The 9,514-nt window shown below is 39.9% G+C and overlaps 1 protein-coding gene across 1 annotated transcript in view; it reads left to right on the top strand.

The window, feature by feature from the left end:
• ARHGEF9 (Cdc42 guanine nucleotide exchange factor 9) overlaps window positions 1-9,514 on the top strand; it is a 310,381-nt gene that overhangs the window by 92,840 nt on the left and 208,027 nt on the right. Inside the window, exon 3 of the mRNA XM_007956876.2 lies at window positions 5,613-5,792. Coding sequence (XP_007955067.2) covers window positions 5,613-5,792 — 180 coding nt within the window. The remainder of the gene's footprint in view (window positions 1-5,612; window positions 5,793-9,514) is intronic.

Here is a 9,514-nt window from a genome sequence, read left to right as displayed (position 1 = left end):
TGAGGCTCACAAACTTAAGGTGCACAAGTGAAAAGGCATGGACCTGATATTACCACACCACATGGCAGGCCATTGACTCAAGTCCATTAAGTGTCCTAAGATTGGCAGACAACATGGCAGGCTGCTGAACAATGACTCAGCTACATGAAGGATTCAAGTGTGACAAAAGCTGCAGATCTTCCTCAAAGCTGTTGCTTATATACTTATATACTGAAAGCAGACCACATCCCTAAAGCAGGTCCTTAGCTGCTCCAGTAGATTCCACCATGGGGTTGGTTACCAATCTTACCATGGGGAATAATTACATCCGGCTGCCCAGCCACTCAGCCAAGCCTAGTCAAGTTGACACATAACCTTAACTACCACACAGGCTAAGTAAAAATTTCACATGTCAGATTAAAATTCAGTAAATGCCCCCATGTAGCATTGGGCATGTAACCACTGACATGTCATTTACTCAGCAAACATTTGGTAGAGTTATGCTCCATGACAGGCCCTGGGCATGACCCTTACACTAGACTAGTAGTGTCTGCATCTTTTTCTAGAAATATAAATACTCAGGCACCATTCTAGACCTACTGAATCTGAATCTACATTTTATCATAGTTCCTATTTGACTTATACGAAAATAATAAACTTTGAGGAACACTGCTCTAAAATTATAGCTGTCTTACAATGTCATGAGGTTTGTAATAGATGTAAGTACAACCACTCCTCACTTCTTGACTTGCTTAGGTTCCAAAGACCAGATCATTATGTAAAATTTTGCATTCTGTGAAAATGGAGGATCATCACATCAGGTCACAAAGTGGAAGGTGATTATATCATTACATAACTCCAAGGTACATCAGTACATAACTACCAAAATACATCATTATGTAACTACCAAATTACTTCATTATGTAACGGCCAAACCACTGAGAATCATGGCCTAGCCAAGTTGGCACATAACCTTAAGTATCACATCCAACATTACTCCCACCTTGCATTTTGGTGTTTCTTACTGTAAGACAAACATCGTTAATGTGCAGAATAGTCAGAGAGTAGATTTTTTACTACTGCAAAATGCAAGGCAATGAGATGGTCCATTATTGAGGAGCAGCTATAGTCTGCTCTCCTCATGACACCCAGATGTTGTCAAGATCTAAGTTAGGTCATGTCAGTTCTCTGCTGAAAACCCTTTGGTGGCTCACCATTTCTTTATGAGTAAACACTGAAGTTATTATTACTTTAATGGCCCCTTGTGATCATCCAGTCCGTATCTCTGACTTCATCTTCTGCTTCTTTCTCCCTTGCTTTCACTACTCCAGCCACACTGGCATTTTGCTTTTCCTTAAACCCCTCAGAACTTATACAGTGGCTATTCCTTATTAGCTCTGGTGGTGCAGTGGTTTAAGGCATTTGGCTGTTAACCAAATGGTGGGTCGTTTGAACCCATCAGCCACTCCATGGGAGAAGGATGAGGAAATCTGCTTTCATAAAGATTTACAGCCTTGGAAACCCTGTGGGGCAGTTCTGCCTGATGCTATAGGGTCACTATGAGTAGAAGTTGACTTGATGGCAGTGGGTTTGGTCTTTTTTTGGGTGTGATTCTCTTTCTCTTGAGCCTTCCTATTCCAGGTGGCTAAATGCCTTCTTTTCTTACCTATTTCAAGTGTTTACTAAAATATCACCTTATCCTTGAACTCTTCTCTGACCATCCTATTTAAAATTGTAACTCTGCAGTCCTTTTCCCCTTTCCTGCTTCATTTTTCTCCATTACTCTTATTGCTATCTCATATAGTATATATAGTACTTATTTATTTTGTTCATTATCCATATTCCTTGCTAGAATATAAATTCCACAAGGGGTAGGGTTTTTCATCTTTTAGTTTACTGAAATATCCCCAACACCTAACACAGTGCCTGGCATATAGTAGGTGCTCAATAAATACAGCTGAAAGTTGGAATTAATGATTGCTCACATGCATATACTACTTTTATTGCCAAAATGTTTTACCCTATTTGCTCTTCAGACAGGATAAAAGTTCTTATTGTTATTTCTGTTTTTTAAATTAACAGACTAAATCCCTAAGAGGCCAAATTACTTGCCTAGATTTCCCAGGCGCTGACTCAGTAGGGGTCCTTTAGTCTTAGAAGGATCTTCTGTGCCCAACTTCTAAGTATTTGTTCTCTTTCTATAAGACACAGGTTCAGAAAAGCAAGAGAAAGAGCTGTCTTTTCAGAAAGGGGAATGCTGTGATTTGCTTGAAATCTTGCCCAACACAGCCAATTCTAGCAAAGCTCTTTTTGGTGATCCTCTTTTACTGCTTCTCACAACTTTTAGCTTAGAGGTGGTACAACCCAGGGCTATAATACTGTCTTCTGTCCCAGCTAGACACAGCCTTCTCCATCCTTCTTTTGCGCCAGCTAAACTTCCATTTGATATCTGTGGTTGCAAGGTTAGATAAATAAGTATTTCCAATTTAAATTCTTAACTTCAGCACCAAGAATGGTTGAGAAATAAAAAAAAAACCTCACTGTCGTCAAGTCAGTCCTGACTCAGAGCAACCCCTCCTTGGCTTTCTGAGGCATTATCACTACAGAAGTAAATTATCCAACCTTCCTTCCGAGGAGTGGCTGGTGGGTTTGAACTGCCAGCCTTCTGGTTAGCAGTCAAGTGTCTTAGGCACTATGCTATCAGAGCTCCTGGTTGAGAAACACTGAAGTAAAAAACTTCAGTGTTTACTCAACATATCAGAAGCAACACTGCACTCAGAATTGAGAGTCCCAGATTCAGGTCTCCTATTTTAGAAATAGAAATCAAATTCCAGAATGAAAAAGACTAAATGACTAAGGTGGGACCCGAACCTGGGACTCCCAATTCTGAGTGCAGGTTTGAAGAGCTCTGTAAGTTCTATCTTGCTCTTACTGTCTCTAGTTCTCTAAGATTTACATATGCCATCAGGAGAGAGAGCTGTGGCAGTGGGCCAGATTACTTCTGTGTTTTCTGCCTCTTCCTCCTTGGAGGAAGACCATGGAGGCATGCCTTACTCAGGCATGAATGTGTTAACATGGCAAAATCAGCTTTTTCTGCAGGTTAAGGTAGATCTCTAAGCAATTTTCATTCTTGTCCTTGTTAAAGGAGAAATGAGGGACACTGTGTTAATTATAAGGAGCTCTGGTGGCATAGTTGGTAAGACTAACTAGGCTGCTAACCAGAAGGTTGATGATTCAAACCCACCAGCTGCTCCGTGGGAGGAAAATGAGGCAATCTACTTCCATAAAGGTTTATAGACATAGAAACCCAATTGAGATCACTATGAGTTGGAATCAACTTGATCAAAGTGAGGTTTTTGTTTTTTGTTTTTTGTTTTTTGTCAGTAAAGGAAGTGAAATCAAAAGGATATTCTGGTAATAAAGGGTGCCTTCTTCCTAGTCAAGAATTGGATATGAAAGAATGCAGGAAACTTTGAGCTTGTTAGTCAGTGAGGACAGCAACAATTAGTTGAAGAGATGTCCAAATAGGCACAAACTACCTACAAATTAATGACTGAGTTGAGGGTGGAAAGAGATAAAGGAAGTGAGATTTTTGGTAGAGTTGGTGATGAGCATTGAAGCCAGGGATGAGTTTCTTTCTGAAGAATGCCCAGATAACCTCATTGGCAGCTGTGCTAAGAGAGACAAAGTAGAAGTAGAAGTAAGACCCTACGTGGTAAGTCAGTCACAGTAACGCTCTTCATTAGGGCTCAACACTTAAGAAAGATGTTAAGAAAATCACACTTAGCTTTTAGGTGAAAAAGAGTGACTTAGTGTCCTACTGCCACTGTAATAGAAATACTACAAAATGGTGGCTTTAAAGAACAGAGACTTACTTTCTCAAAGTTTTGGAGGCTAGAAGTCTGAATTCAGGGCACTAATTATAGGGGAATGTGCTCTCTCAACTCTAGAAGAGGATCTTTGTCTCTGACTTCTCAGTTCTTCGGTGATCTTCACATAGCATCTATATTTCCCTCATTTTTGTTTGCTTATCTCTTGTGCATCCGCTCCTCCTTATAACTAAGAAGTGATTAGTTACACAGATTACACTGTTATGACTTCATTAATAATAAAGAAAACCTTATTTCCAAATAGAGTTACATCCACTGCTATAGGGATTAGGATTCCAATACAAATTTTGGGGGCACACAATTCAATTCATAACAGAAAGTGACCATAATTCATTCTCACCAAGAACATTTTCATGTGTTTATAATTTTCTTTTCTTTTTTTACCCCATCTTTATTTATTTATTTTGCAGTGTTCCCTCTCCTCTCCTCCCCTCCCACCCCTGATAACCAACAAAGAAAGTTTCCTTCTGTATATAAATCTTTCCTTGACTTTTTACAATGATGAACTAGTATAGTATTTGTCCTTCTGTGATTGACTTATTCACTCAGCATAATGTCCTTCAAGTTCATCCATGTGTTTATTATTTCTAATGAAGACAATAGCCACTAAATCCACACCACTAAGTTCAGAATGGAAGACCCAGTTTAGATTGTGGCTTTTTTAGCCCTGATCTTCAGTTTTCACTGAGTCTGGTCATATCACTTCAGTGTTCTCCTATCAAACCAAGAATATGTACTTGTTTCCCAGGGTGGCTGTAACAAAATACCAGAAAATGGATGGATTATAAAAATGGAAATATTCTGTCTCACAGTTCTGGAGGCTAGAATTCCAAATTCAGATTATTAGCAAGGCTAATAATGAAGAATTAAGTGAAGATCCTTTCTTCACTCTCCCAGATTCTGGTACCTCAGGCAAACATTGGCTTGCAGCTGCAGCAAAACTCCAGTTCTGCTTCTGTGTCCATCTTCCCTCTTTGTCTTGTCTTCTCTTTTATAAGGACACCAGTCATAAGATTAGGACCCACACCCTACTCCATTATGACATTATGTTAACTCATAACATTTTCAAAGACTTTTCTTCCCTTTCATCAATGACTAGCTGTATTAATTCATGTATTTATTTACAAATGTGTTCTGAGCACCTCCACTATTAAAAAATGTCCAGGCTCTATTGGCTTATTGGCTCTTCCAAATAATCTCTCTTGGCCAGCTGTCTTAGATAGCTAAAACATAACTTTAATAAATGGTTTGGTCTTGTCAACTCCTATTCCCTCTTGGGATATTTTTCTGTCACAGCTTCTGTTGCCAAATTGTTGTCAATTGTTAATACATTTTGAGTTGGTCCTATAAAGAATAAAATTTTAGAGACATGAAAAGATCCAGCCAAGTCAGTAGCTACTACAGCAAGTAAGAATGTAGGTGTAAAACCAGCGTCTGAGATAGGGCTCTATGACTTTTAGGGTCTTTGTTGGAGACAAAAGTGGGCAAAGCCCTACACTCTGGAATTGAAGAACTTAGCTGGAATTCTAGCTTTCCTGATTACTCACTGGGTGATCCAAATTACCTTTCCAGTGGAGTGACTTCCTGCTCTAAACTTTAGTTTCTTTACATGAAAAATGGAAGTGATTTTCCCTGCCTACCATATGGAACTGAAATGAGGCTCCCAAATGCTTAGGAAGTGGTAAAGCTCTCTGCAGTGGGAGTGGGGGACATCCTCAGCCTGGGCTTTTCCTTTGTCTACAGGGTTACCTGAAACAGTGCCGTAAGAGGAGAGACATGTTCAGCGATGAGCAATTGAAGGTGATCTTTGGAAATATTGAAGATATCTACAGGTTTCAGATGGGCTTCGTGAGAGACCTGGAGAAACAGTACAACAATGATGACCCTCATCTCAGCGAGATAGGACCCTGTTTCCTGGAGCATGTACGTACTTTCCCCATTTGAGAAGGGATCTGAGGGAGGTTAGGAAGCATTGGAAGGAAGGTCTGAGCTGTCTAGCCCTGATCAGCTACTTTGTCCTGCAGTGGGAGATGGGTTCCTCTCAGGCCGTGACTTTGACTTCCTTAACAGGGTACAAAGACTAGGAAAGGCACTGTGATTTGTCCTGAGACTCTTTCTTTGCCATTTATCTCCCTTCTCCTTCCAAATAATTACCACAGCTCCTTCTTCTTCTTCTTGTTTTTTTTTTTTTTTTCTTTTGGTCTGTCTCCTTCCAAATAATTCTCAGTAGGAAGATTGGGTGGTATTCCATTGTGATACCACCTCCAAAACCCAAGGAGGGGTCGCTATGAGTCAGATCTGACTTGACGGCAGTGGATTTGTCGTCTCCCCACCCTCTGCAAATAATTACCAGTAGGATTGGATTTTTTTAAATTCTTTGAACATTTTATTGTGGTTTGGATGAAAGTTTATAGACTAAATTAATTTCCCATTCAACAATTTTATACATGTTTTGCTTCATGACATTAGTTGCCATACCCTCTATGTGGCAGTACATTTCCTTCCTGGGTTCGCCATTTCCCTTTGCCCTTCTTTCCTGACACTTCCTGCCTTCTGAACTTTGTTTTTGGGCAGATACTGCCCATTTTGTCTCATTTGATTGATTTTTCTCAGTACCACATTTATTACAGACCTTATTGTTCACCTCATAGGCCTGTCTGTTATTTGAAAGGTGATCTCTCTGGGAGTGGGTTCAGTTCCAGGTTTGAAGGTTGTCTAAAGGCCATACATAATCGTAGGGGTTCCAACCAGTCTCTGTGAAACCAGTAAGTCTGGTCTTTTCCATGATTTTTAATTTTTTTCTGTTTTTACAGGAGTTAATTTTTTAAAAAGATTTTTATTGTTATTTGAGAGAAAGTTTAAAGAGCAAATTGTTTTCCACTTAGCTATTCATACATGTTTTGTTTCATGACATTGAATGCTGTCACCACAATGTAAAAGCATTATTTCCACTTCCTCCCTGTGTTTACCATTTCCATTTGTCCTTCTTTCCTATCTATTCCTGCCTTCTGAGTTTTATCCCCAAGGAAATGCTGCCCTTTTGATCTGGTATGGTTCATTCTTCTAAGGAGGGAATGCCTCCCTGGTGTTATTGTTTACCCCATAGCCTTGTGTATTGTTTGGTGGGAAGTTGAGCCATGGGGTGGAGGTAACTTCATTTCCAGGCCTGAAGGTTGACAAAGGGCCATAGTCTCAGGGATTCTACCATTGTCTACTAGACCAGGAAGCCTGGTGTTTTCCTATTATTTTGAATTTTGTTCCACATTTTCCTTTAACTCTGTCGAGGACCTTCTATCATGATCTCTTTCAGAACAGTCGACAGTGGTAGCCAGGTACCATCTAGTTTTTAGGGTATCAGGGTCATGGAAGCTGAGGTTCATATGGTCTACAAGATCCTTCAACTAATTGTTTCCATGTGTCTTTTGATTTTCTTCACTCTTCTTTGCTTTGGTTGGGGAATTACCAATACTTGCCACTTTAGATGGCTTTTTCTTTTTCTTTTTTTTTTAAGTTTTATTGTGATTTGGATGAAAGTTAACAGAGCAAATTCATTTTCCATATAGCATCTCACACACACTTTGCCTCATGACATTGACTGCAATTTCCCACAATGCAGCAGCTCCCCTCCCACTTCCTCCCCATAGTTACCTCTTCCCTGTGTCCTTCCTCCCATGTGCTCCTGCCTCCATGATGTCTCCCTTTGCATACACAGTCCTCCTATTCTCCCATGATTGATCTCTCCAAGGAGAGTATCTACCTAATGTAAATGTTCAGCTCATATGCCTGTCTTTTGTTTGACTGGAAGCCACAAAAGTGGGTTCAATTCCAGGCCTGAAGGGCAGCTAATAGTCTCAGGGGTTCCATCAGGCTCTATCAAACCAGCAAACCTAGTTTTTTTTTTAAAATAATTTTTAGTTTTGTTCTATATTGTTCTCCTACTCTATCCAGGATCTCCTACATAGATCTCCCTCCAAGTGATTGACAGTGGTAGCCAGGCACCGTCTAGTTCTTCTGGTCTCATAGTCATATAGGCTGAGGATCGCATGGTGTGCCAGTTGCATGGACTAGTTATTTCCATGTGTCTTTGTTTTTTTTCATTATTCTTTGCTCTGGACAAGGAGAGACCCATTGTTGCATCTAGATGGCCGCTGGCAACCTTTAAAGATCCCAGTCGCTATTCACCAAAGTAGGATGTGGAACAATGTTTTTGTTTAGTACGTTATGCCAGTTGAGCTTGATGTTCCCTGAGACCATGGTCCCAAGCCCACATGTTCAACTACTCCCTCCCTCTGGATAGCTGGTGGTGACCAGAAGTGACTACAACCTTGTCCCTTTGCAAATACACTGAAGAAATATTGTCTGGCAACCCTATACATGGTCATGGGCACACTCTACCCTCATAGATACCTAATTGTTCAGTATGTCCACCCATCTATCCACCCGTAGATCAATGTTTGCCTTCACTGACAATGCAGTCCTGCATTGTCTTGTGATTTTTACCTCATGTTTGTTGTCTACCTCCCATGCACCTCTCTGTGTCTTCCTCTTCCTCAGTGTCACCGTGTTGATCATTCACATTTGATATATTGCCCCTCCTTCACCCAAATAAATACCTATCTCTAACTATCTAGCAATGTTCTCTCCCCTCCCCTCCCACCCTTGGTAACCAACAAAGAAAAGTTCATTCCATACATAAACCTTTCCTTGACTTTTTACAATAATGGACTAATACAGTATTTGTAGTCTGTGATTGACTTACTTCACTCAGCATAATGTCCTCCAACTTCATCCATGTTATGCAGTGTTTTGCAGATTCTTTGTTATTCTTTAGGGCTGCATACTATTCCATTGTGTGTATGTACCATGGTTTGGTTATCCATTCTTCAGTTGATGGGCACCTATGTTGTTTCCATCTTTTGGCTATTGTAAATGGTACTGCAGTGAACATGGGTGTGCATACATCTCTTCTAGTCCTGGCTTTCAATTCTTTAGGATGCATACCTAGTAATGGAATGGCTGGGTCAAAGGTTGGTCTAATTCCAACATTTTCAGGAATCACCATACTGTTTTCCACAGTGGTTATATAATTTAACAGTCCCACCAGCAGTGTATGAGAGCCGCAATCTCTCCACATCCTCACCTGCATTTGTTATTTTCTATCTGGTTGAACTTTACTACTAGTGATGGGGCAAGGTAGTATCTCATTGTTGTTTTGATTTGCATCTCTAATGGCTAATGATCATGAACATTACTTCATGTGTTTGTTGGCTGGCTGAATATCCTCTTTGGTGAAGTGTCTATTCATATCTTCTCATTTTTTAATTGGATTATTTGTCTTTTGGTTGAGGTGTTGGAGTTTTCTATAAATTTGAGAGATAAAGTCCCTTGTCAGATATGTCATTGCCAAATATTTTTTTCCCAATCTAGGTTCTCTTTTGACTCTTTTGGAGACGTCTTTGGAAGCACATAAAAATTTAGTTTTTAGAAGTTCTCATTTATCTAGTTTCTCTTCTGTTGTTTGTGGATTTTGGGTTATGCTTGATAGTCTATTTATGCCATATATTAGGGCCCCTAAATGTACCCCTAGTTTTTCCTTGAGGAACTTTTGGAGAAGTCTTTGGAAGCACATAAAAATTTAATTTTTA

The sequence above is a fragment of the Orycteropus afer genome, unplaced genomic scaffold (assembly GCF_000298275.1).
Source record: "Orycteropus afer afer isolate SDZICR_OR568_19922 unplaced genomic scaffold, OryAfe1.0 scaffold00680, whole genome shotgun sequence".
Classification (NCBI taxonomy): Eukaryota; Metazoa; Chordata; class Mammalia; order Tubulidentata; family Orycteropodidae; genus Orycteropus; species Orycteropus afer.
This window is presented reverse-complemented; position numbering and strand designations above follow the sequence as displayed.